Source organism: Podarcis erhardii (genome assembly GCF_964252035.2).
Source record: "Podarcis erhardii genome assembly, chromosome: 8".
NCBI classification, from domain to species: Eukaryota; Metazoa; Chordata; class Lepidosauria; order Squamata; family Lacertidae; genus Podarcis; species Podarcis erhardii.
In genome coordinates this window covers 67,757,411-67,784,621 of record NC_138499.1, presented here as the reverse complement: position 1 = coordinate 67,784,621, position 27,211 = coordinate 67,757,411, and the positions used below count along the sequence as shown (strand labels likewise).

At 39.9% G+C, this 27,211-nt stretch overlaps 1 protein-coding gene across 1 annotated transcript in view; it reads left to right on the top strand.

The window, feature by feature from the left end:
- The window catches only part of GMDS (GDP-mannose 4,6-dehydratase), a 298,993-nt gene that overhangs the window by 212,319 nt on the left and 59,463 nt on the right, over nt 1-27,211 (top strand). Inside the window, exon 9 of the mRNA XM_081873145.1 lies at nt 15,113-15,209. Coding sequence (XP_081729271.1) covers nt 15,113-15,209 — 97 coding nt within the window. The remainder of the gene's footprint in view (nt 1-15,112; nt 15,210-27,211) is intronic.

Below are 27,211 nucleotides of genomic sequence, written 5' to 3'. Positions count from 1 at the left end.
TTCCTAAACAACTTTTGGACCTTAGGTCCACTTATCTTGAACTAGTGAAGTTGTTGAGGAGCAATTTAATCATCTTCAGGTGGGAATTCCCACAAGGACTATCTTTTACGTTTAGGGGGAAGAAGGTGAAAATTAAAACGGCTGAGGACAAAGATAAATTTCTGAATACCTACAGAGAGGACCTTCAGAAAGGGATTGAAAGACCCTCAGGGGCTGGACCACAGTCTGCACCTACACCTACACCTACACCGGCGGGGTCTGTAGACCAGGATAAAAAGACACCACCACCAGAACAATAACAGATTTGACCAGGATGTCTCTGCAACTTCTAAGTTGGAACATAAATGGCGCCAACATCCCGGAGAAAAGGAGAAGGATATTTCATATTTTGAAAAAAGAACAATTGGACGTTATCTGTTTGCAAGAAACACACGTGACTAGGCTACACAGAAAAGTGTTAATAAATAAAAGATTAGGCCAAGAATTTATCTCTTCGGATCGAGTAAAGAAAAGAGGCGTGGTGATATATGCAAAAGAGAGCCTGTTACCAAAATTTTTATTCAAGGATGAACATGGACGAATTCTGGCAATTGAAATTCAGACCCAAGGTGAGAAGTTTTTATTATTAGGAATTTATGCGCCAAATGAGGGAAAATCGGAATTTTATAAGAAGCTGCATGAGATTATGCTGGACTATCTGAACTATGATAACATCATCATGATGGGAGATATGAATGGAGTGGTATCAACCAACATGGACAAGTCACACAGTCAAAATGTGGCAAAAGATGGCAGACTACCAAAAGCATTCTTTGAAATGGCTGACAACATGGACTTGATTGACATCTGGAGAACAAAGAACCCCCTAGGAAGAGAAGGAACATTCTTTTCTGAAGCCCAACTGACATGGACAAGAATCGACCAAATCTGGACAACTAGAGGCCTGGCGCCCAAGATAAAAAAAGTGGAAATCTGCCCAAAGACCTGCTCCGACCATAACGCTGTTAAGATGGATATGAGATTAACTCCAACCGGCTCCTTCAGATGGAGGATGAATGACAATTTGTTTAGAGACCAGGATATTATCAAAAAGGCCCAAAAAGTTTTGAAGGACTATTTTGAGATAAACCTGAACACTACGGTGGAAAAAAGAACTGTCTGGGATGCAAGTAAGGTGGTGATGAGAGGGTTTCTGATACAACAAAATACAATTAAGAAAAAAGTACAGAATGACAAGAAAGATAAGATTTTGGAGAAAATTAAAGAAGGTGAGAAGAAGCTAAGATCGAGACCGAAATCAAAGGAGATTTTAAGAGAAATTAAACATCATCAAGCACAATATTCAAAATTGATAAATCAAGAAGTGGAATGGAAAATTAAGTTAATGAAACAAAGATCCTTTGAATCGGCAAATAAATGTGGAAAGCTGCTAGCATGGCAGCTGAAAAAGAGGCAAAAGTTGAACACAGTAACAAACTTGGAAATTGAGGGAAGAAATATTCAGAACCCGGTGGAAATCAGAAAGTGCTTCCAGAAATACTTTAAACAACTATATACACAGGGGCCGCAAAATGAACCAGAGATAGAACAATTTTTAAAGAAGAACGGTTTACCAAAGTTGTCTCTCAAGAACAGAACAATCCTGAATTACAAAATAACACAATTAGAAATTGAGGAGGCCATTCAGAACATGCAATTGGGCAAGTCTCCAGGGCCAGATGGGCTTACCTCCAAATATTATAAGACATTGAAAGACTATTTGATGCATCCATTAATGGAGGTTTGCAATGAAATTATGGAGGGGAAGAAGGCACCAGAGTCGTGGAAAGAAGCTTTCATCACATTGATACCCAAATTAGAATCTGAAAAGACGCAACTTAGGAACTACCGCCCCATCTCCCTTTTAAACGTGGATTACAAAATATTTGCAGACATTTTAGCAAGAAGATTCAAAAAAGTCCTTAATGAAGTAATTCATAAGGACCAAGCAGGCTTTCTCCCAGGTAGACACTTGTTTGCTAACACAAGGAATATTATTGACATTTTGGAACTTTTGCAAACAAACATTAATACAAAAGCTGTGTTAATTTTTATAGATGCGGAGAAGGCCTTTGACAATATCTCTTGGAAGTTCATGAAGAAAAAATTGGAAGGAATGGGAGTGGGGCGGGGGTTTCATAATGGGATAGAGGCAATCTATTCAGAGCAAAAAGCAAAATTGATAGTTAACAATGTGGTGACAGAAGAGTTTAGAATTGAGAAAGGAACACGACAAGGCTGCCCTATATCCCCTTTGCTGTTTATATCGGTCCTGGAAGTGCTCTTGAATATGATTAGGGGAGACCGGTTGGTGGAAGGTATTCAGGTCGGAGCGAAACAATATAAATTGAAAGCATTTGCAGATGACCTAGTTTTGACCTTACAGGAGCCAGAGTCTAGTACTAAAAGGGTATTGCAACTGATTCATGAGTTTGGTCGAGTGGCGGGATTTAAACTTAACAAGCAAAAAACTAAGGTTTTGGGGGGGAAATTGACTCCTTTAGAGTCAGAAAGGTTTCAGAAAGAGACAGAATTAAATGTGGTCAAAAAAGTAAGATACCTAGGGGTAAACATAACAGCGAAGAACAGGAATTTATTTAAAGACAATTATGAAAAATGTTGGTCTGAAATTAAAAGGGATCTAGATGTATGGTCAAGATTGAAACTTTCCTTGTCAGGACGTATTGCTGTTATCAAGATGAATGTATTGCCAAAAATGTTGTTTCTGTTTCAAACTTTACAGATAGTGGATAAAATGGAGTGTTTTGGGAGGTGGCAGAGAGATATTTCTAAATTTGTCTGGCAGGGCAAAAAGCCCAGAATTAAGTTTAAGATATTAACTGATGCTACAGAAAGAGGGGGCTTTGCCCTGCCAGACTTAAAGTTGTATTATGAATCAGCAGCTTTCTGCTGGTTGAAAGATTGGCTACTTCTTGAAAACACTGATGTTTTAGATTTGGAAGGATTTAATAATGCTTTTGGTTGGCATGCATATCTGTGGTATGACAAGGTTAAAATACATAAGGCTTTCAAGAACCATGTTGTCAGAAAAGCAGTGTTCAATGTCTGGTCAAAATATAAAAACTTATTGGAAAATAAGACCCCAAGGTGGTTATCACCAATGGAGGCTAAGGCCCCGAAAAGACTCAATATGGAGGCCAAATGGCCGAAATATTGGGAAATAATAGAAAAAGATGGAGACAACTGGAGGTTGCAGAGTTTGGAGAAACTAAAGGGGAAAGTGCGAGATTGGTTACATTACGCTCAGATCAAAGAAGCTTTTAAGTCAGATAAAAAGTTAGGATTCCAGGTGGAAAAATCAAAGTTAGAAACAGAACTGTTAGAACCCAGCTTTAAGATACTCTCAAGAATGTATAACTTGCTGCTAAAATGGAATACACAGGATGAAACGGTCAAATCAGCTATGATAAAATGGGCACAGGACATAGGGTACAACATAATGTTTGCTGACTGGGAAAAGTTATGGACCACAGGTTTGAGATTTACGGCATGTAATGCCTTGAAAGAAAACATTATGAAAATGATATATAGGTGGTACATGACTCCAGTCAAACTTGCAAAGATATACCATTTGTCTGACAATAAATGTTGGAAGTGTAAAGAAGCTGAAGGAACATTCTTTCACCTCTGGTGGACTTGCCCTAGAGTGAAGGCTTTCTGGGAAATGATATACAATAAGCTGAAAAAGGTATTTAAGTATACCTTCCCTAAGAAACCAGAGGCCTTTCTTTTAGGCATTGTCGGCCAGAGTGTGCAAAAGAAGGATCGAACTTTTTTTATGTATGCTACAACAGCAGCAAGGATACTCATTGCCAAATGCTGGAAAACTCAAGATTTGCCCACACTGGAAGAATGGCAGATGCAACTGATGGACTATATGGAACTGGTGGAGATGACTGGCAGAATCCGAGACCTGGGAGAAGAATTGGTGGAGGAGGATTGGAAGAAATTCAAGGACTATCTACAAAAATATTGTAAATTGTATGAATGTTAAAGAAAGATGTAAGATTAGTAATAGTTCGGCTCCAACAAATTAGTTATAAGGAATACAAATCTTTTTTTTTTTCCCCTCCAGTCGACGCTCTTTATTTTTTTTAAAAAAAATTTTTTATTGGATTTTCACATTTTATAACACACACACAGACATATAAATGGTTTCATATCTTTGCTTTCATAACCCTCTTTCCCTGACTTCCCCCCACCCCCCCATACATCCCAATTTCCATATTAAATTCAGCAAGTTCTTATTTCCTTCCCCAATCCTATTCTTATTATGTTTAAATTTGATTCTTTTTGTTAGGCCCAATTCAATAATCTTTTGCTTATATACATTAGATCCTTATTCTAAGATCAATCAAAATTCTTATACCAAAAATTACCCCTTTTTTATTAAAATATGAATCAACATTATAAAAAAAAACAAAACCCAAAAATCCTAAAATTTTAAATTCTACTTTTCCCCTTCCCTCCCTGCCCAGGTATCTGTCCCTTCCAAAATAACTGTCCTCTTCTAAGATCCCTAGCCCGGATTTCTCACGTCAGAGGCCTTTAAGTCTATTTCAGTCTCTCCCTGCCTGTTCTGTTGGTAATCCATTTTATTGGTCTTCAAGTCTCGGGAGGTCTCTTCATCCTTTCTCAGATCAATCCTAGTTAGAAGGACTTGGTGCCAAGGTTCTGCCAAAGGTCCCCAAAGTCCCAAGTCATCAATTCCAGAAAAGAGGAGGAAGCCCCAGTTATATTTCTTTATTTTTTTAATTTCCCATCTTTTATTGTGTCCAGCGGCTTCCTCCCTTGCTTCTCTCTCTCCATGACTTGTAGTCCAAAGGGCTTCTCTGTTCCTTGGCTGCAAAGAGTCCTGTAAGAAGTTTAACAACTGTACTTTCTCCCCTTCGACCTGTTTTTCCTCCAACTCCAAAGATATCTTTTCTGGTTCAGCTGCAGAATCTTCCAGAGTCAATTCCTTCCTTCCATCAGCAGGATTACTTGTCTTAGAGATCAAGGTCATCAACTGTTTATCCATAATCATAGCTTGCTCTTGTAAAGTTCCCATGAGAAAGAAGGCTCTTTCTATTTCTGCTAGTAGTTTTCCTTCTGCAGCCATTGTAATGTCTCCAGTCCCCTCTAGAGGGATTGCCATTGTTAAAGTTCTGTACCAACAGTCTTTTTAGCTCGTTATTTACTTTGTTTCCAACCACTTCTAATTGAATATAACACTTTGTAAATCCAAAAGATATAAAGTAATACAGTTCTCTTAGTCCTGCCGTTTGACAGCTCACTTGACAGCTGTCAAAACTCTGTTCTTTCGCGCTAGGCTGTTACAGGGTACTCCCGGGTTCGGGGGGGGGGTACACAGAAATTTTCTGAAACTCTCCTCTTTCCTCCAGCACAGCTTAGAAAAAAACCCGACTTGTTCACGTAAATTGATAAAATCTCTGTCAATCTCCGAAAAACACGAGATTATTTCTCTCTGATCTTAGGCTTTCGCTCCTTGCTTTAAATTGTCTGTATGAGGGGGGGTGCGGACTTCCCTTTAGCACGTCCCCCCCGGTCGCCAGATTAGGGATAAAATTTCTTTTAAAGATCGAATTTCCTTTACTCACGGGGTGTTTACTTTCGGTCCAAATGTCGGGAAGAAAGTTGACGCTCTCCGGCAATGGCTTGCGGCTTCACTCCACTGAGGTAGCGGTCTACTCTCAGCACCACGCCACTCCTCGTACCTTCTCCGCAGCCTTTAAAAAGGCTCTTTGACTGTCGAGGAGGGCGCTTAAGGTGCCCACCGAGTCACCAGGTCCACAGGTATCCGCACCTGTGGTTTCTAAGGGTGCCCGCGTCGCCGGCGCAGCAAGACCCGTTCTCAGCGGAGCCGATTCCCCCCGGAGCTCGGAGGGAATCCGCCATTAATCCGATCGCGTCAACCCGGAAGTCCTAAGGGATACAAATCTAAATGCAATTGAAAGAAAAGACAAATTTTGGAAATTTGAGATTTAATATTGGAAAACTACATCATATGAATTGAAATAGGTTAATAATTTGCTAGCAAAATCTATGAGTTTAGAATGCAGGAACAAGAGATGTGAGGAAGTCCAAAGATGAGAATGAAATGTGGATATTGGAAAATACTATGTTATTATGTATGTTTTTTATTGTTTAAACAAAAACTTAATAAATATCATTATAAAAAAAAATGAAACTTCTGAGACTATGTGTAGCTTTAATTTCATTGCATTATTTTTCAAAACTACCCCTAGTGTTGGCATTTAATCCACATCAAAATCAGTGGTGTATCTACTATGTCAAAGATAACAATGTTTCATTGTGTTGGTCTGAAACAATGAGGGAAAGGAAATTTTGACGAGTGAAATGTAAGCAATTTTGTCTATGAGACTTTCATCTTTGAAATCTAGTTCATTTTTTTTTTCTTTTAACACGGCTACTGCCAAGGAAAACTCTGGAATAATGAGACTCCTCAGAGTGATTCTAATTCAGTTCCTTGCGCTGACAAGAAGACCTTTCAGCTACAAATATTTCCCCCCGTAACTATTACACCTTTTCTCCCCCCTTTCTATCTTCCTTTTGCCTATTACTAATTAAGTAATACGATGGGGAAACACTTCCCTCTTCTCATTTGAACTCCAACAGGATAAACCAAACAAGCAAACACTTGTCTTGACTAATTTTCTGTCATTAATCTTATTAAATCAGAGCAGCATTGTAAGGATAGCCTCAAACCACTACGGCACTCGAAAGTTCTTAGCAGACTGCTGTCTGTGAATAAAGGTGGCGGGGACCCTATATAAGCAGTGGAAAGATTTATGAGGTTTTCCCTCATATAATTCTACATATAGATCTGCAGCAAAAGTATTCGTTGCTTGAAGGGCTGAGATTAACATAAAAAAGCAATGAACAGTCACATTAATCTCCATTTTTGCTATCCTTGCCTGAAATGGTCATGATTTGCCTGTTCTTCAGAGTATTTGCATTTCTTCTGTGTAAGCTGCTTTGGGTGTTTTTGGGGGAAAGCAGCCTAGAAATATTTTAAAGGAGTAAAGGGTTCTGAAAAGTCTCACAAGCAAGAGCTGTTTTTCAGCATGTGCAAGGGAGCGATCCTAGAGGTACAAGAAGCTGGTGTAAAGCAAGCAGGCATAAATTAATCCAGATCCAAACCCCATTCAGCAGTAAGACTGGTTTCTGCTGCTCTGATCACGGTGGAGGTAAAGCAAGCCTTTAAAACAGTGTTCTGTGCCAGGTTACTAGGTCGTATGACCAGGCTGAATGGTCTTAGGAGCTAGCCTAAGTCTCCCGTCTCTGGTCCCATTCCCTCCATACATCCAAACGCTTTCTGGAGGCTTAATACCAGCTTGAACTCAGCTGAGATGAGCAACTTAGGCTGGCGTATCTTTGGCTGAGCCAGGTTTGGGGGCTCAATCATAGAGCTGCATAGAGTTGGAAGGGATTCTGTGAATCATCTAGTTTAACTCCTTGCAATTCACGGATATGCAGCTGCTGCATACGGGGATCAAACTTGCAACCTTGACATTATCAGTGCCATGCCCTAACCAACTGAGCTCTGGTGTAACCAGAGGTTGTAGTGTCCTCATGTTGACCAACATGTCCTAACCTGCAACCTCACCTTGTTCTAAGAATATTCAAGACAACTGTTGTTTTTTAAACAATCATAAGATTTGTTGTTGTGATGATGACTGCTTCAAACAACAGATGAATGTTTTTGAAGGCTTCTCTAATTATGGAAACTCTGCAATTAAGTTATTCCATAGAGGAGATTATGTTGCCAAACCCTGCCTTATGACAGGATAGAGAATGAACAGTAATAAACTATAACCTATGCAACTATAAATTTATATAGCTATAAATCTGCACCCAGAAAGTGGAATCAGTATTGGAATCAGACCTGGAAGAACCAGGTCCACTTAACAATGAAGCTTCCTGGGCCAATTTCTCCACATAACCTTTCTTACAAGATGTCAGAAGAAAAGGAGGGGTTGGTGACCATGTACGCTGCTCTGACATATCAGCTGCGTCCCAAACAAAGCCTAATCAATGAATTTTTATAATGAAATGTTTTTAGAATGTTGCACTATTTTATTGTTGTTAGCCGCCCTGAGCCCGGCTTCGGCTGGGGAGGGTGGGATATAAATGTGAAAAGGATCTAGGAGTCTTGGTTGACCACAAACTTGACATGAGCCAACAGTGTGACGCGGCAGCTAAAAAAGCCAATGCAATTCTGGGCTGCATCAATAGGAGCATAGCATCTAGATCAAGGGAAGTAATAGTGCCACTGTATTCTGCTCTGGTCAGACCTCACCTGGAGTACTGTGTCCAGTTCTGGGCACCACAGTTCAAGAAGGACACTGAGAAACTGGAATGTGTCCAGAGGAGGGCAACCAAAATTGTCAAAGGCCTGGAAACGATGCCTTATGAAGAACGGCTAAGGGAGCTGGGCATGTTTAGCCTGGAGAAGAGGAGGTTAAGGGGTGATATGATAGCCATGTTCAAATATATAAAAGGATGTCACATAGAGGAGGGAGAAAGGTTGTTTTCTGCTGCTCCAGAGAAGCGGACACGGAGCAATGGTTCCAAACTACAAGAAAGAAGATTCCACCTAAACATTAGGAAGAACTTCCTGACAGTAAGAGCTGTTTGACAGTGGAATTTGTTGCCAAGGAGTGTGGTGGAGTCTCCTTCTTTGGAGGTCTTTAAGCAGAGGCTTGACAACCATATGTCAGGAGTGCTCTGATGGTGTTTCCTGCTTGGCAGGGGGTTGGACTCGATGGCCCTTGTGGTCTCTTCCAACTCTATGATTCTATGATTCTATGATAAATAAAATTTATTATTATTATTATTATTATTATTATTATTATTATTATTATTCAGAAGGGTACTGTGACCCATAGTATCAAAAGGTCAAGCAGCTGGCAGTCCAGACAACATTCCACAACCCCTGCATATAGTGCCATCAGTGACAATATGGCACATTGACTGGCATTGCCATTTACCACCTAGAGCATGGATTCCCAAGAAGTTAAAAATAATAAATAACTTCAATATATTTTGGCTGTGTTCCCCACACAGTTCAGGTGTGCGGTTTCTTTATGTAATGAAAATGATGGGAGGGAGAGTGCAGGCGTGGTGGCAAGCCCCTTCTCCTCCAGTGCAGAACCTTCCCCTTGTTTACGGGCCTCCATGAAGGATGAACTTGTTCTACATGGCCTATTTGTGGAGGCTGGCATGTTGTAAACAAATGGAAGGTGATGCACCCAAGCGACAAGGCTTGCCAGTGCTCCTCCGCTCTTCCCTCACATGACCTTCATCATTAGAAGAGACTCAGCACCTGAATTGGACTGGAGAGTAATGCTTATCAGATTAAAATCAAAGGCAACTTCATTTGACTTAACATGCATGGCTTGCGCAGGGATATTCCTTGTCGTTGCTGCTGTCATTTCCCTTTTCTAGGAGGACTGAAAAACGGTCATTTGCAGCTGGTGAACACATTGTTATAAGAGCTACGTATCACACTTTTCAGATTTGGAGGCTTATTTACTTTTCCCCTGTGGTTTTTTTCTTTGTACTTTCTCTTTTAGTAAGTATTAAAACAAGTAGAAATTCTATCTGAACATCAGATGAATATGATTACCGTACCATATTTATTCCCTGTCTAAACTTTGCCCCATAATCAGTTTTCTTATTGCATCTGTTGATTATCCACAAAACAAAAATGTAACACGATGATGGGAAATCTCTCTCTTTTTTCAGAACATGCAGTAGTCATGCATGCATGTTGACCTGCAATCTGGTCATTGTCTTCTGATGTGTTTATCCTGTGGTTAATAGCAGTTGAGCTAAGCTGAAGTGTTAGCATGCACTCAAGATTGGGCTTTCATTTTTGTCGTTTGCAGAACAATTAAGCATCTTTGAACATTAACAAGGAAGGAAGTATGCCATTAAAGTGGAGCTTATTTTCAAAATCATGACCTTCATTCTGGTGATAAAAAGGGCCCATGCGGAACTTTGTGGTGTGCAATAATATTCTGTTATGCATGCACTAAACTCCAGTGAAGTGGCTAATCTGGCTGACAATTGGTGACAAACTCACTAGCCTGAAAAATTACTTCCTATTCAAACTATGCATCCTTATACTTGTGGCAGATATTTCTTTATTTCAAAGTGTTTTGTTTACAAATATTTATTGCATTGCTTTCCCACTGGCATGAGTACTGCACACAGTATTTTGAAGTGTATCGTATATTATAGTTACTTTATAGTACTTTGGGAAACATGTTGAGCTACTGAATAATTATCATCTCTTACTATTCATCTACTTCTGCTTCATTGACTATGCAAAAGCCTTTGACTGTGTCGACCATAGCAAACTATGGCAAGTTCTTAAAGAAATGGGAGTGCCTGATCACCTCATCTGTCTCCTGAGAAATCTCTATGTGGGACAAGAAGCTACAGTTAGAACTGGATGTGGAACAACTGATTGGTTCAAAATTGGGAAAGGAGTACAACAAGGCTGTATATTGCCTCCCTGCTTATTTAACTTATATGCAGAATTCATCATGCGAAAGGCTGGGCGGGATGAATCCCAATTAAGATGAATGAATCCCAATTACGATGAATTAAGATTGCCGGAAGAAATATTAACAACCTCAGATATGCAGATGACACAACCTTGATGGCAGAAAGTGAGGAGGAATTAAAGAACCTTTTAATGAGGGTGAAAGAGGAGAGCGCAAAATATGGTCTGAAGCTCAACATCAAAAAAAAACTAAGATCATGGCCACTGGTCCCATCACTTCCTGGCAAATAGGGGAAGAAATAGAGGCAGTGAGAGATTTTACTTTCTTGGGCTCCATGATCACTGCAGATGGTGACAGCAGTCATGAAATTAAAAGACGCCTGCTTCTTGGGAGAAAAGCAATAACAAACCTAGACGCCCGCACTGTGGAACGCCCTCCCATCAGATGTCAAAGCGATAAATAACTACCTGACATTCAGAAGACATCTTAAGGCAGCCCTGTTCAGGGAAGTTTTTAATCTGTGATATTTTAGTGTATTTTTGGTTTCTATGGAAGCCGCCCAGAGTGGCTGGGGAAACCCAGCCAGGTGGGCGGGGTACAAATAATAAATTATTATTATTATTATTATTATTATTATTATTATTGACAGCATCTTGAAAAGCAGAGACATCATCTTGCCGACAAAGGTCCGTATAGTTAAAGCTATTGTTTTCCCAGTAGTGATGTATGGAAGTGAGAGCTGCACCATAAAGAAGGCTGATCGCCGAAGAATTGATGCTTTTGAATTATGGTGCTGGAGGAGACTCTTGAGAGTCCCATGGACTGCAAGAAGATCAAACCTATCCATTCTGAAGGAAATCAGCCCTGAGTGCTCACTGGAAGGACAGATCGTGAAGCTGAGGCTCCAATACTTTGGCCACCTCATGAGAAGAGAAGACTCCCTGGAAAAGACCATGATGTTGGAAAAGATGGAGGGCACAAGGAGAAGGGGACAACAGAGGACGAGATGGTTGGACAGTGTTCTCAAAGCTACTAACATGAGTTTGACCAAACTGCAGGAGGCAGTGGAAGACAGGAGTGCCTGGCGTGCTCTGGTCCATGGGGTCACGAAGAGTCAGACACGACTAAACAACAACCATTCATGATGAAAAGTTATTTGAGGAATGAGAAAGCTTTTTTCTGAAAAAGGAGCTGAAATCTACTTCTGAGGTCTCTGTGGGTTGTATCCCATTGAAATTAATGAATGGGATTCATCTGATGAGTTCCATCTGTGGTTAAGTCTTACACAAGGACTTCTACTTGCACAGTTGGGCTTTTACCCCATCCCCTCCCACCATGTGCCCCCTGAAATTGGCTTGGGTGGGTTGGGAGAACCCCCAGAACAGCATGCGGGGGGAGGGAGAAAGGGGGAAATCAGTCTGTCTGGGAAGCTGAAAGGCTTGCTCAAATGGATTCTTCATCATGGCACAATGTTGAATTCCACCCAGTGGACCCAAGTTAATCGTGTCCATTGTTTTAAATAGGTCTACTCTTGAGTATGGCTAATGTTGGACTCTGTGATTTTTATGGTGATCTTATTTTGAATATGTTGGAGTGGCAAATACTACAGTATCAACCTATCTGGAATTGCTTTTGAAACCTAGGGAGTAAATTAAAAAGAACAGTCTTACATTATCATGTTTAGTTCTCTCACTGAGAAGCAGGCCCATAGGAATTTATGAGACACACCAGGAGTATATGTTTTTAATCTTCAATAACATTAAGCGTTACGTACAGTATTCTGTGGATTCATCCTGCTTTAAATTACTAAAAACCTGCTTTAAATGTTAATGGTGACAACCATCTTGATCTTTCCCTAGATGGGGTTCTGTTTTGATCTAGCATGTCTATACATTTTTTTTTCTCCCATGTGGCTTTTGCCCTGCTTCTTGAGCAATCTTCTGAGTTTGTGTTATATCTGCCTTGAATCAGGACTCCTGCAGACAAGGTCCTTCTGCTCTGTCAACAAATTCTGAGCAGGAAAGTAGACAAAAGTTAATGCTGACAGCTTTCTTTCTCTCTCTGTCTCTCTACTTTCAGGAATATTTCATAGTGTGTTCAAAAAGGGCTGCAGAAAATATTATCATTAATATGCTTCTCTAATAAATCCTTGGAAAGAATTAACATCCTTTTTCTCTAGTAATCTGACTAGCAACTGTCTCTACTTCTCTGTTATTGAAAACAAAAAGTGGCTGCATATTTTTCTGTCTCGGTTGAGCCATCCTTTCCTTGCTCCTGTTGCATCCAGCAACTACAACATCCAACTGACCACTTTTACACTTTTACAGTGGTACCTCGGGTTACAGACGCTTCAGGTTACAGACTCCGCTAACCCAGAAATAGTACCTCGGGTTAAGAACTTTGCTTCAGGATGAGAACAGAAATTGTCCTCCGGCAGTGCAGCAGCAGCAGGAGGCCCCATTAGCTAAAGTGCTGCTTCAGGTTAAGAACCGTTTCAGGTTAAGAACGGACCTCCGGAACGAATTAAGTTCATAACCAGAGGTACCACTGTATTGTGGTGATGGTGAATAGTGAGGCTCTAGAAAACTCAAAGCATGAGGTCAACCACTTCCAGAGAAATAAAAAGGCAGTTCTGGTCCTTTTACAGCTGCAAAGGATTTCCTTACTCCCTTCTTCCAGAATTGACAAATAACTACCAGGAAACTGCCATCTAATGGGGAAAATCCATGGCATGCTATGAGTGTACAAGATTTCTGTAGAGCTGTACCCTGTCTTGCCTTGCATACTGGGGTGGGATTGGATCATTCCCTAATCTCCATTTTCTGCAGATTATAGGAATGTTTATAGTTTTGCAACAATGAATTATGTGAACGTACAGTATAGTAAACATTTGATCGCACATTGTTTTCAAAATATTCTGAAAGCTGAGTTCGTCCATCCCCCCAACCTCAAACACAGATAATGATCTTCTGCAGGCAAGCAAAGTTCGCTCTTGCTTCCCATGCCATGCCAATGTCCTAGTTATGGGCCTGCCTGGCATATGGTTGAGGGTGGGACTGTTTGATGTTCCAATAAGTGCTCTGTGAGACCAAATATGCTTAGGGCCCTCTGAGCTTAAGCCTGGGAGAGAGAGGGGATTTCAGCCTTATGCAAACATATGCACACCATTTGCTCATTCTGTTTGTAATTCACCCCATGAGCATGAGGTCTACTCATCTCTTTTGTTCCATTTCAGTATTTAAGACAGGCTGTAACTCGGAGTGATTCCGTGAACAGAACATATGCTGGTCCACTTCACAGAGTCAAATTTTCCCTCTTGCAAAGCCCAACATGTGGCTTTTAGGAAGGATTCTATGAAGTCTTACGTTAAAGTAATAGTGTGAAAAACAAAGGAGACGACACTTAAAAGTCAGAAAGCATGTTTTAAAATAGTTCGACAAATTATCATGAAAGCAACGTAGAAACCAACTGAGGAACATAATTAGACAAACAAGTTTTTAGTCTGATGTTAAAATTGATTGTAGAAGTGTTTGATCTGAGCACATTTCAAGGCAAATTGGAGATTGCTTGTAGCTCTGTCATCGTTAGACCTGGGGAAACGAATGTACAAAGATGTTAAGTATCATCTTTATAGACTATGTATCAAATGATAAATGAATATATTTTTGTATTTTGTTGTCTCCTTTATATCTCTAGCCTATGTTACACATCTGTTTTTGTAAACATCTAATTTCTAACTACTCGGGCGTAAATTCCACTGCTTATCAGTGTTAGTCTGTAGCAGTAAAAACTGTATTTTTGTAGCATCTTAAAGAGTAACATATTTATTGTGGCAAAAGATTCATGATCTAGTGCATGGGTAGGCAAACTAAGGCCCAGGGCCCGGATCTAGCCCAATTGCCTTCTAAATCCGGCCCACGGATGGTCTGGGAATCAGCGTGTTTTTACATGAGTAGAATGTGTCCTTTTATTTAAAATGCATCTCTGGGTTATTTGTGGGGCCTTCCTGGTGTTTTTACATGAGTAGAATGTGTGCTTTTATTTAAAATGCATCTCTGGGTTATTTGTGGGGCATAGGAATTGGTTCATTATTTTTTTCTCCAAATAAAGTCCAGTCCCTCACAAGGTCTGAGGGACAGTGGACCGGCCCCTGCTGAAAAAGTTTGCTGACCCCTCATCTAGTGCTTCTTCAGCTACAGAATCCTGTTATTTGTGTCCTTATATAGATCTACTAGCAAAATATAGTACATGATGCACCTAACAAAGTGGTGTCCAATGCTAAAAGCTTATTCTGCATCTCATGCATAGTATCAGAGCACAAAACAAGTGGACCTTAAAAGCCATTGTGCTTCCGCTCTGGTCAAACCTCTGCCTCTGCTTCTGTGGCCTGAAGTGTACATTGCCCTGGAGAGAGAAATAACACCAGCCTTGTCTAAGAATCTGTGCACCAAATGCTGCTGTGACCAGACTGGTAAAGACATTATGGGGTGATGAAATGTTTGTCATCTTTGCAGGTGGGAAGGCAAGAATGAGAACGAAGTAGGTCGATGCAAAGAAACTGGCAAGATCCATGTGACAGTTAATCACAAATACTACAGGCCAACTGAAGTGGTAAGCAAAGTGATTCTTTCAGCTTTACAGATGAATGTAAAACAAATTCAGTCACCAAATTGCTTCATTTGGGCAGCTGTTTGCAAGAGGGTTCTAACTGCAACTACTCTGTTTGCTTTCAAACAGGTAGCCATATATTTCTTTTAATTACCCTGTCTATGCAAAACAGGGATAAAACTCAGAAACCAGAATTACTGGATATTTCATGCTCTATTTAATCCAGTTTTGAATTAGCAAAGAAGATGTGGACAGTTTCTTTCTTCCAGATTGTTGCTGGAGCATAAATGCTTGAGACAGAAGTAATGATGGGTGCGATTTATTATATATTTTCCATTTGTATTTTCAAGTCTTATATCTATTCATGTGTTAAAAGTTTAAATTTATATGCTTATTTTCTGCAGTATATTCCAGCAAATAAATACATGGGAAAACCAGAAAGGAGCAGGAGAGAGGGTATTCAAAAAATAATAAATAAAAAAATCAGTTTAGAATATAAGACCATGGAATTTTATTTTATATATTTATGTTCATCTACCTGCTGTTTGTGAATATCTTAATGGAAAGTCACTGAAAAGTCATAATTAAGACATTTCCTTTCATGTGCTGGAAATAAATTCTCTTAATTAGGCCAGAATGCTTCTAATATATCCTCGTGAATTTGGAAGCAGTTTAAAAACTGTCAGTTATTGAGAAGAACACAATTATTTATATGGCTCTGCCACAAAGAAAAGAAAATACATATTTGGCACTAGTAATCCTGATTCATTGTACTTCCATTGAAGTCAATCAAACACTAATCAATCAGTTCCATCTGCTTATGTTGATGAATGATGGTATGAAGGTTTCCATAGCCACCAATGTGCATATTAACCTTTTACAGTGTTTCATTCTAAATTTTCATCATTCATTCAGCCAGATAATATGACCATTTATACTGGTGGTCACTGAATCAGCCTCCTTAGTTTGCTGTGGTAGATCATGGTGCTGGAAAACAGTACAGACTTGGCATTTTAGACGGTGATAATTTCATACGTACTAGTACAATATACATAAACCTATGACTCAGAGCTGTTCTAAGAATTTATAGACCACTTTCCCATCATATTGCTTTCCTTGGCATTTAGAATTAGGTTTTCAACTGTACTGAGCCAAACTCTGCACAGTACATACACACAGTTTCTGAAAAGCCAGCCTTTTTGCTGGTTAGAAGAATAGCCAGGTTTCAGTTTAAAGGTTTATCTAAAACTCTTCAAGCTTTTCAGGAGGTGCGGGAATAAACCATTGTGAATATGTTAATAGGAAACTGCTACAGTTTGAGCAGTGCTGTCCGGCACACGTATTGCAGGAGCATATCTTTAAATATAGATACTGATATTGATATTCCTGAGCCACTGCAATGATAAGGGTAGCCAGTCACCCAAACCCAGAGTAATGAGTAATGCTTTAAAATATTGATCCATATACCAATCGAAAGATAAACTGAAATTCTCAGTGGTTAGTTGTCAAAGTAGCTAAGAATATTTCCCAATATCTTCAAGGCAAGCATTTTCCAGAAGCACTTGTTTCTGACCTACACATACAGGGGTTTGGTTCTGAAAATAATATGTCTTTGCATTTCTGTGAAGAGTAGGGTTCTGTTAAAAGTACATTTTCAGTTAAATTTCTGTTAGATTTGCCATGTTTCCTGCTTAGCTGTCTCCCTCTGTTTCATTATGGTTCATTGAAACGCTTGCCTTTTTTAAAGAGGTCATTTAGAACTGAAAAGGCAATTTAGAATCTGAGAGTATTTTCATATTAAATGTTCTGTCTCTGAATAATAAGGATTTTCCCTGCACGAAAGACCAGTTATTCATATTGACTTACAGATTGTCCCTTTTTTATGTCCCAGTTCCATTTCCCTGCTGCTTACAAATCTTTCACTCCAAATAAAGTTGTAGCCCTAGAATCTGGCATATTCTCAGAGGCTTTTCTCACAAGAGAACAATATTCTACTGCTTGGAAGTAATTGTATTTCATTTTGTCTTCACCTGCTTTAAAAATAAGTCAGAAACTGGATGCTTCACTATTATTGCAGGAATGGATAGTGCCATTACATGGTTTGGCGACTAAATGTCACTGGACTTAGGGTGCGTCTAGGTGGAGTCTGGTCTGTTCTCATGAAAGAGAAGATCCATGTTTAGCTTATTGGTTGCATCTCTTAAGGCTTTCATAATGTGGGAAAGGTTTTGTAGTGGAAGTCCCGAACTGAAACAAATGCATCTCCAAAAATATGTGTGAGATGTTGGACACTGGAACAGAGTTAATTGAGTACTTTTAAGCCTTTCCCCCCTCATCCTTTGCACCATATTTCAAAAGTGGCAACTTGTGAGGGTGGCAATGAGAGAAACTTTTCAGTGATGACCCCTTGGCTTTGGCACCCATCTTTTAGTTGGGTGGGGAAGTATATTTTCCTTGTTATTAGTGGCTGGTGGATGAACCCTTTTAGAACTATGTATGTTTTTATTGCTTTAACTATTTTATGCTATCGTTGCATTCTTAACTTGTCAATCTCTTTTTAAACTCTTTCTGTAATAAGTGATGACTAAACTGAAATAATTCTAATAATATTTGTAACTGTTGAATCTGGCTATATCTGCATATATCTACAATGAGTGTGGGGCAGCTGCTGTTTATTAAATAATAAGATTTTGGTTTGTGTCCTTCAGCATTTCATCTAATCACTTTATCCAGAATTGTAGATCTTCCTTTTTGATATTGTATAAATACTTGATGTGGAATAAAGACAGAAGCAGAAAATAGAGAGGAAAGGGATAAGCATTGTGAAAAAGAGAAGAACATGTGGGTTTGGGGTGGGTGTGGAAGGTGGGTGTTTTACAAGAAGAGAAAGCAGGATGGGCAGCTAATTCCTAACTTGGGGGCTTTGTGTGCATGGAAGTTACCTTTCATATTTGTTCCCTGCTAGCCTCATGCTTCCTCTAAACTCTCCCCAGCTCTTTCATCCGGCTCAGACCACAGATTACATCATAGCATAGGGAAAGTATGACTCAATGGAGGAAAGAAATCATGATGTTCAGACATTCTGTTTAAAAGACTGTTTGCATACAGAATTACCAGAGGTGGTCAAGTTGTTAAGAGCAGGGCTGTAAATACACAGTGATTACGCAGAATGTTATATTAGATTCAGAAGGCAGGCTACTGAGTATATCGGTTTTCACTCTTGAAAACAGCAGCTTTCCTTATGGCTGCACATATTTGCTTGAGAGTGTGTAAGCAGCCACAGGAATTGCTGAATAAGGGCTTCAGGTCATCATCATCTGAAGCCCACCACCAAGAAAGCTTAGGCTGGTGGCAGATGACCAGGACAGCACAATTTCTGTAGGCACAGCCTACTGTGCAGTTCCCTTCCTAAGGTGGTCAGACTAGCCCAGGCATAGGCCAACTCGGCCCTCCAGATGTTTTGGGACTACAATTCCCATCATCCCTGACCACTGGTCCTGTTAGCTAGGGATGATGGGAGTTGTAGTCCCAAAACGTCTGGAGGGCCGAGTTTGCCTATGCCTGGACTAGCCCCCATCTTTTTATATCATATTTTGCCTTGGGGGCAGAAAGGCATTTAATGAATTAATAATAACACCAGCAATAATAGTTCAGTGTCATATTCTCTCTACTGCTCTCTAGTAGGAGAAGAATAAGTTACAAAAAAGTAAGAAATTCTAATTTGCATAATTTAAGTAGGCCACAGAAGTCAGCTTTTCTAGTTGCATCTTTTCATCTTGATATGGAATATTATTTTGTGTACAAGGTCCACCCAACCCTGACTATAAAATGGTATTTGAAATGAGAAATCCACCATCAGGTTTTCTATTTTCAACATTTGTTAGTTGACTGAGGTTGCAATTCTAACCCCATTTACTGGGGAGTAAGCCCTTCTTCATCCAGGCTAGCTTCTGAATAGATATGGTTAAAAAAATACAGTAAAGATTAAAAACACATCTCCAGAGGTGTGTCAAGGCATCATGTTTCTGATGAGTCCTGAGCTTCACTCCTGACATGCCTCTCAGACTTGTCAGATTTTTCTTTCAGTCAGGTAGTCATCATATTAAATCAATACCTCATAACGGCTTAACCACCTCAAACTAGTCATGGTTGTCCACTATTAAGGGAATGGTTTCATTCTTAAAGCGTGTGTGCATTTGTTATTTGCTTTGTCTAACCCCCAAAAATGTGGTGTTCACATGCCTAAAAAGAAGAAAGAAGTGTATGTTTTTAGGGCCCGCCTTGTTTTTTGGGTTTTAAGTTGTTTTATATCATTTTTGATATTGTTTTTAATGCTGCTACTCACCCTGAGACGTTGCAGTGAAGGGCAGGAAATAGTAAATAAATGTTCATTTTCTTATATTGCTTCCCTCCAGATCTCACTCATCCTTCCTTTTATATGGAAAGGACATGTTGTTGGAATGTTTGTGACAGTTCAATAACTCTTTCCCCCATCCTAAAATTATATTTTTTAATCTTTCTTGGCTTATATCACATGCCTAGTCCAATATCCATTTCCTTCATTTTCTATCTGCCAATTTGTTTATATGTTAGTAAGTTACACACACACACACACACACACACATCTCTTCTTTATAGCTTTCATTAATCTCTATATCCCTGCTTTACCACACTTGGCCTCAGTTGCCCTTTTACTTCTTCATACGACACCGGAATAAGCTTTGCGTTTTTACCCTCTTTGAGGGGTGGGGGGGGGGATGATTTTTAATACTCAGCTCTACGTTTCCCAGACTTCACAAGATTCCAATAAAAAACTCCGCAGGGCATATCATATTCCTCCAAAGTCGGCTCTGCTCAAGTCCAAAGCATTTGTGGCAGTTCGTACTCTGAAGAGTTATGACTCTTCAAAATATAATGAAACTGATCACAAAATCCCAGTTCTTTTCTCCCACTTCCGCACCCCCACCCTTTTCCATACATATCCCATTTCCTGCATTTACATTCCAAATGGGCCATGAGTCTGAACATAGTTCAAACAGCTGAACAAGAAATATCCATCTTAGTTGTTTAAAGGTCCATATTCCTATAACTGTGTCTGTATGCAACCCATAGTGTCAGGGCGGATCTGTACATTGCACCACAGGAAGAAAAACCCTTAGCGGTTGTTGTTCCATGACTAACAGCCTTTGTCTTATGACAAAACCTTCTTACCTATAGAGGAAGATCCTTATGCACTTTCTTTTCCCAAATCAGAGGTTTATGTCAACATCTGAAAATCACTACTTTAGTAAATTATTACTTTTTATTGTCTTTCTCGAGTGAATCACTGTGTCAGCCAAAATATTTATATCATTACTTACTTTAGACTCAACAGTAAGCTTCCGCCAGAGTTACCATCTTGCCAATCTAAAAGGGATCTGGGGTTGTTTTTGTTGTTTTCCAAGCTCGGCATAATCATAGGGTTGCCGTATCCCAGCCCACCCAACCCACAGGTCGCCTAATTTGCATATTATGCCATTTGTTTGCTGATTTTGCAAACCAAGCTATGAGTTGGAAAACGGCTCTGCATTTTTCAGCTGCTTTTCTAAAACAAACCTCCTTATTCGGAAGTTGCTTAACAAACAGATGGCTTGGCTTTTTGTGGATGTTGCATGGAAAAGTTAGTACAGTGTGTATTTAACCTGCAAAGGCTAAATTGTTTGCTTGTGCGCACATGCATCTAAGTGTTGTCATAAGTCTGTATTGTTCTCTCATCCAAAAGATGCTAAACTGTGTAGCACTATCTCATGGCTCCTAACTGCTCAATAAAGTGGAGAGCGGTGTGTGGGGGTGTGGGTGTGGGTGTGGGTGTGACCTTCCCTTGTTACTGAAAGACCTGACTTCTGTCGCAATGTTTCCTCCTTCATGTACAGAAGCATCTACTGTGAGGTGCTTCATAACTTTCCCCTTACATCATTTTTACTTTTCTGACTCAGCCCAGTGATATCCAATCCTGAGAATCCTGGGAGATGCCAAACATTGGAATCATCCTGCACTGCCCTGTTCAGTTTAACCAGTTGTTGCCCTTTGTTTCATCCTACTTCACCTCCACATTTTTCCAGCCACTCGCACTGCTGACCTTGCCTCCTGCCCCCACCTCTTCTTGCCCCCGCTGCTGTCATTCTTGAGCTTTTAAAACCAGCCATGTGTCATCTGTGAACTCCGCGTCTTCCTTGATCTTCCTGAGAACATCAGCTTGACCCTCTAAATCTGCTATCTGATCCTTTCCAACTGACAGCTCTCGGCCTCAAAAAGGTATACCCTTACTTCCTCGGATTTAAGTGAAAGCCACCTATCCTCTAAATGTGGCATCTCGCTGGCCGTGCAGTTGTTACCTTTACCTTTATATCAAGGAAGCTGGCTAGAGCAGGTAGCTATTAACTCCTTTAAACAATCTGGAAACGGAAGAGGTAGAGGATGACATGTCTATTTACAACGAAATAACGAGAGAGGCTCTGACAAATGCCCAGCACGGCCTTTTGTTTTCATTGCTTGTTCCGGGAGCCAGTTAACAGCCAACACAACAGGGCCTTGACTAGGAGACATTACCCAGACCTGGGCCTTCCCCTTACACTTAATGACAGCTAAGAAGTGCAACGGATGTTGTTAAAGTGGGCAAGGAAAAAAAAACACCCATCTTGTATATAATGAAATAAATATAGCCATAGTTCTAGATATTTTTCTGTATCGTCGGGCATATGGGTGGGGCTAAAACCCTTACCAGTTCTGAATTTTTGGTTCAGCCCTGATGAAAAGGACAAGTGTTTTAATAATCCGAAAGCCACAGGAGGATAACACGTTTTAGTATGGGCCACTAGAGTGTCAAATAAATAAGGACCGCTATGTTGCCCACTATTCTGTGACGTTTTAATTGGTCCTAATATAAGTTTTACTCAACTGTCACGTTTGAATTTGTTCTAATGGACTAACCCGGCACTATCAAGAATGTATAATCTGCTGTTGAAATGGAATACTGTGGATGAGACAGTGAAATCTACTATGATTAAATGGGCACAAGATGTTGGACATAACATTATGTTTGCTGACTGGGAACAGTTATGGACCACCGGAATTAAATTTACGGCATGTAATGCCTTAAGGGAGAATATTATGAAAATGATGTACAGGTGGTACATGACCCCAGTCAAGCTTGCTAAAATCTACCATTTGCCCGATAACAAATGCTGGAAATGTAAAGAAACTGAAGGTACATTCTTTCACCTTTGGTGGACATGCCCAAGGATTAAGGCTTTCTGGGAGATGATATATAACGAACTAAAAAAGGTACTTAAGTACACTTTCCCTAAGAAACCAGAGGCCTTTCTCCTGGGCATGGTCGGCCAATTGGTGCCAAAGAAGGATAGAACTTTCTTTTTGTATGCCACAGCAGCAGCAAGAATTCTGGTTGCAAAGCACTGGAAGACACAAGATCTACCCACCTTGGAAGAATGGCAGATGCAAGTAATGGACTACATGGAAATGGCAGAAATGACTGGCAGAATACGAGATCAAGGAGAAGAGCAGGTGGAAGAAGATTGGAAGAAATTTAAAAACTATTTACAAAAATATTGCAAAATCTTTGAATGTTGAGGACATTGAAATGAGAAGAAGAGGTTCAAGTGATTAAGATAAATAAAAATATGAAAGAAGGGATAGATATTGGAATGAAAATTTGAATAATATAATATTTGAAGGAATTTTCAAAGGATAAAATTAATATAAATGAATTTGCTAAATTAAATTTGAAGTGGAATACAAGAAAGGAGGGCGGGCGGAAGTCAAGAAAATAAGGCTACGAAGGATATAAATTTGAAAGGAGTCCTTTCTTTTTTCCTTTTTTCCCCTCTTTTTTATGTTAAGTGTTTGTATTTTTGTATCTTTGTATTATTGTGGTTTTGTATCTTTTTTGTATTTTTCTATTTATTGTTTATAATCTTTTTATTGTGAAAATTTAATAAAATATCATTTACAAACAAAAAACAAAAAAAAAACCTAATGGACTAACCCGGCTACCTAATTTTTTGGCATGCTTTAAAATGGAAATGATTTGCCTCTTTGTTCAAAATAATGACTGGCTAGGGATTTCTTGTTCATTGGGGATTTGTGAATGGTTTGTTTAATTTGCTTGCATTCATTGATTTTGTTGCTTTGGGCCAAATGGGGGCTGATACAGAGAAGAAGACTTTTCAAGATACCGGCTTCGCCTCCACTGCCAGACCCTTATTTTATTTTATTTTATTTTAGTCTTATTTGTGAAAATTTCTATTCTGCCAGTGTTAAGAGAAAAAGCCATGGTGGTGAACCATGATCAGCTCAAGCCATTCTTTTAATTAATAGTGGTGTTCAAATAGGTTTTACTCAGAGTAGCCCCACTGAAATCAACTTAGTTATGTTCATTAATTTCAGTGGGGTATACTCGGAATACAGCTTAGTTGAATGCCACCCCTGTCAGTATAAATCACAACACCAATAGAATCAGTATTTTCCCAACTGTAGATTAAACAATTTTCAGTTACAATGCACAGAAGAAAAGTTATAGTCATTCCCCCCCCCCTCCAGTTTGTCTCTCAAAAACATATTTTCTACATGTCCCCCTCACATGAATACTTCTTTTAGCCATATAGACATTCTCTTTTGATTGGAATTGTCTTGTCTTATATATATATTTCTTCAGAAACAGCTTCTAAATCCCTACATTTTCTGGCAGTGTTTCTCATGATCCTAGACTCTGTTTCTGTGTGTTGAGGGGATTAAGAAAGTTGACTGTGATGATCACATAGTTAACAGGGGAAATGCGAGGTATTTGTAAAACCTCAGGTGAGTGATATGACCGAGTTTGCTCGGTGTGGTATGTCGGTAACTATGCAACAAAGCCTGCCAAGCCCGCTTGTGTCACTGCTGAGTGCGTGTTGTGACATTTACTCTTCACTCCAAACAGTCTTCCTGTAGTGCTAATCCCGTGAGGTTAGAACAGCCTTTTATCCTGCACGTAGTAAAGGTTAAAGATGCTACACGAGATTTTTTTCTTTCTTTCTACAAAGGTATGATCAAGTTCTCTACCCCCCCCCCACCTTTCCTCCTGTGCTTAAAAAAAAAGTTGCTGCTACATTGCTATGGTTCCAAATAACCATGAGGAGAAAGAAAACAGCTGCTGAAACTTTTCTGCAAACACTTCACTGGAGTTCTCCTTCCGCGGTTTCTGCATAGCACACACAGAAACACTATCTTTGGATTTCCTTTCTTCACACAACACACAGGTGCGAGGTCTTAAAACAGCACTTCCATGAGTGGAAATAGGGGTGCACTTTGGTATCATGGCATCCTGAGCAAGGACACAATTTGGTGCCCCCCTCCAAATGCTTTTCATTTTCACAATACAGTCGTGCCTTGGTTCTCGAACGTAATCCGTTCCAGAAGTCCACTCAACTTCCAAAACGTTCGAAAACCAAGGTGTGGCTTCCGATTGGCTGCAGGAGCTTCCTGCACTCAAGCAGAAGCTGCGTCAGATGTTTGGCTTTCAAAAAGTGCTTGAAAACCAGAACACTAACTTCTGGGATTTTGGTATTTCAGAACCAAAATGTACAAGTAGCAAGGTGTTTGAGAACCAAGGTACAACTGTAATTCATTTTGGTACAGTTGCTTTTTTATGGATCTTCTCAGTAGGTACATAGGTACATATAGGTTGTTGTTGTTGTTGTTTTGCACACACACCCCAGCTTAGTGCCCTGTGTGGAGGAACCGGCCGCACTGACCTAAATCCAGCCCTAGTTGAAAGGGCACTTTTAACCCTAACCCCACAGTGCCTATTCCAGCTCATTTTAAAAGGGAAGACCATATTTTAGAAACAAAGCATTTACTTGATCTATAAAACCCAACCAAATTCTTAACCCCCAGGTTGTGGTGCCAGAAGAGACTCTGGACAAGTAATCCGTTAACATAAACAGTGGTCACCCATATTGGCTTGCAGTGAATTTGGGCAGAAGGCTTCCTGAAGAGATGAAGTCAACAAGGAAAGAGAAAATAAAAAGTATTCATAAATAAATCAGATTTTGCATGCAGTCAGCATAGGATTCTGGTAACAGTTTTGAAGAGATATTCACAGGTTTCCCACCATGTGAGGTCCCACCTCTGAATTTGCACCATTCTGCTCTACCAGGAATGGTTTTATTTGTGAGATAGCTAGATAGATATATCTTTTCTGTTTTTGTAATTGTAAACTATATTATAGTAATCCATCCTTGCAGTGAAGGGTGCGCAAGAAATTTTACAAATAAATAAACAAATAAATTTAAATGTGGTTGTGATAGCAGTCAGGGCTGGCCCTGTTATTAGGCATAGTGAGTTTTGCCATGAAGGTGGCTTTCCATACTTCCTTTGCTGAGATCCCAGGTTATAAACGTTGATGAGTGTATGCAATCAGCAGAAATGCAGATGCTACAATTCCTTGGCTCAAGAACAAGGTGCCTTCTGTCTCAGGGAACTCATCCTCCTTGCTGGAAACTCCCTGGATGTCACATTAAAAGAGCTGAACTTTGTTTCTTTTGCATAGTCTCCAGTCATGGGTGGCTCAATAGGAAGTCTGTTCTGGAAGCCAAGCCCTTTCTTTGCATTTGTAGTTTAGCAAGGTGTGTAAAACCCCTAATTAACAATCCAAAACTGTAAACTTAAGATCTTCAGTGAGTAGCATTTGTTTAATATATAAGGCCCGGGGTGTGAATGTGTAGTAAAAGCAGTGTGAAATTCACACAAGCATTTGAACAGGATTTGCATGTGGACGTACAATGCTGAAGTTCAGAGCTTTTGGTCCATGTGGTGCTTCCTATTATGCTTGCAAGTGTACATACGAACTGTTTATTTCCAAGGGCATGCGTAAGGTAAAGGTAAAGGGACCCCTGATCGTTAGGTCCAGTCGTGGCCGACTCTGGGGTTGCGGCGCTCATCTCGCTTTATTGGCCGAGGGAGCCGGCGTACAGCTTCCGGGTCATGTGGCTAGCATGACTAAGCCACTTCTAGCGAACCAGAGCAGCGCACAGAAACGCTGTTTACCTTCCTGTCGGAGTGGTACCTATTTATCTACTTGCACTTTGATGTGCTTTTGAACTGCTAGGTTGGCAGGAGCAGGGACCGAACAACGGGAACTCACCCTGTCACGGGGATTCGAACCGCCGACCTTCTGATCGGCAAGTAGATTTAACCCACAGCGCCACCTGAGAGTCCAAGGACATGCGTAGCCTTTTGTTATTTCAGGTCATCATGCTTCCAAATAGGAGCACTTTGCATGTGCAGTTTATACAAGGTAGGGAGCACTTGGTTTTGTTTTGGTTATCAACAGAGATGTCAGAAGAATCCATTGAAAACAGACTATCAAGTGTTTCCTTTCATCCACGTACTCAACTCCTATTGTGGCAAGGATTCTTTCTATGGAAGACATTCACTTTAGTTCTCTATAACTTGGTAGTAGTAGTAGTAGTATACCACCCTTCATCCGTGCATCTGAGGATGGTTGAAAACAAAAAATTACAATATTAAAACCACAAAATGCATAAATAAAACATGCACCCATTATATGTAAACAGATAGGTAAATTGCTTTGTAATACACTTCATTTACATACTCAATTATGTATACAGCTGCTTCTTTGCTTTTTTTGTTCCTGAAGGCAATCTATGTGCACTAAGGTTCATTTTGCTCAAAAGTAAATTCCACTGAATTCAGTGAGTCTTATTCCCAGGTAGGTGGGATTAGGATTTCAGTCATAATGTTCTCCCTGGGGTTTGGGGGGGTTTTTAAATGGAACGCATCACTCATTATTGTTATTTTCACATTGAAATAAGTAATATCTTTGGTTACCTGTTGATTTTATCTATTCTCCTCAGTTAAAGTCCTAGACTCTTTGTCAAAGTGGGTGGAACTATTTGGCACTTAATTTTGACCACTCTATATCTTCATTTTAAAGGTAAAATTAG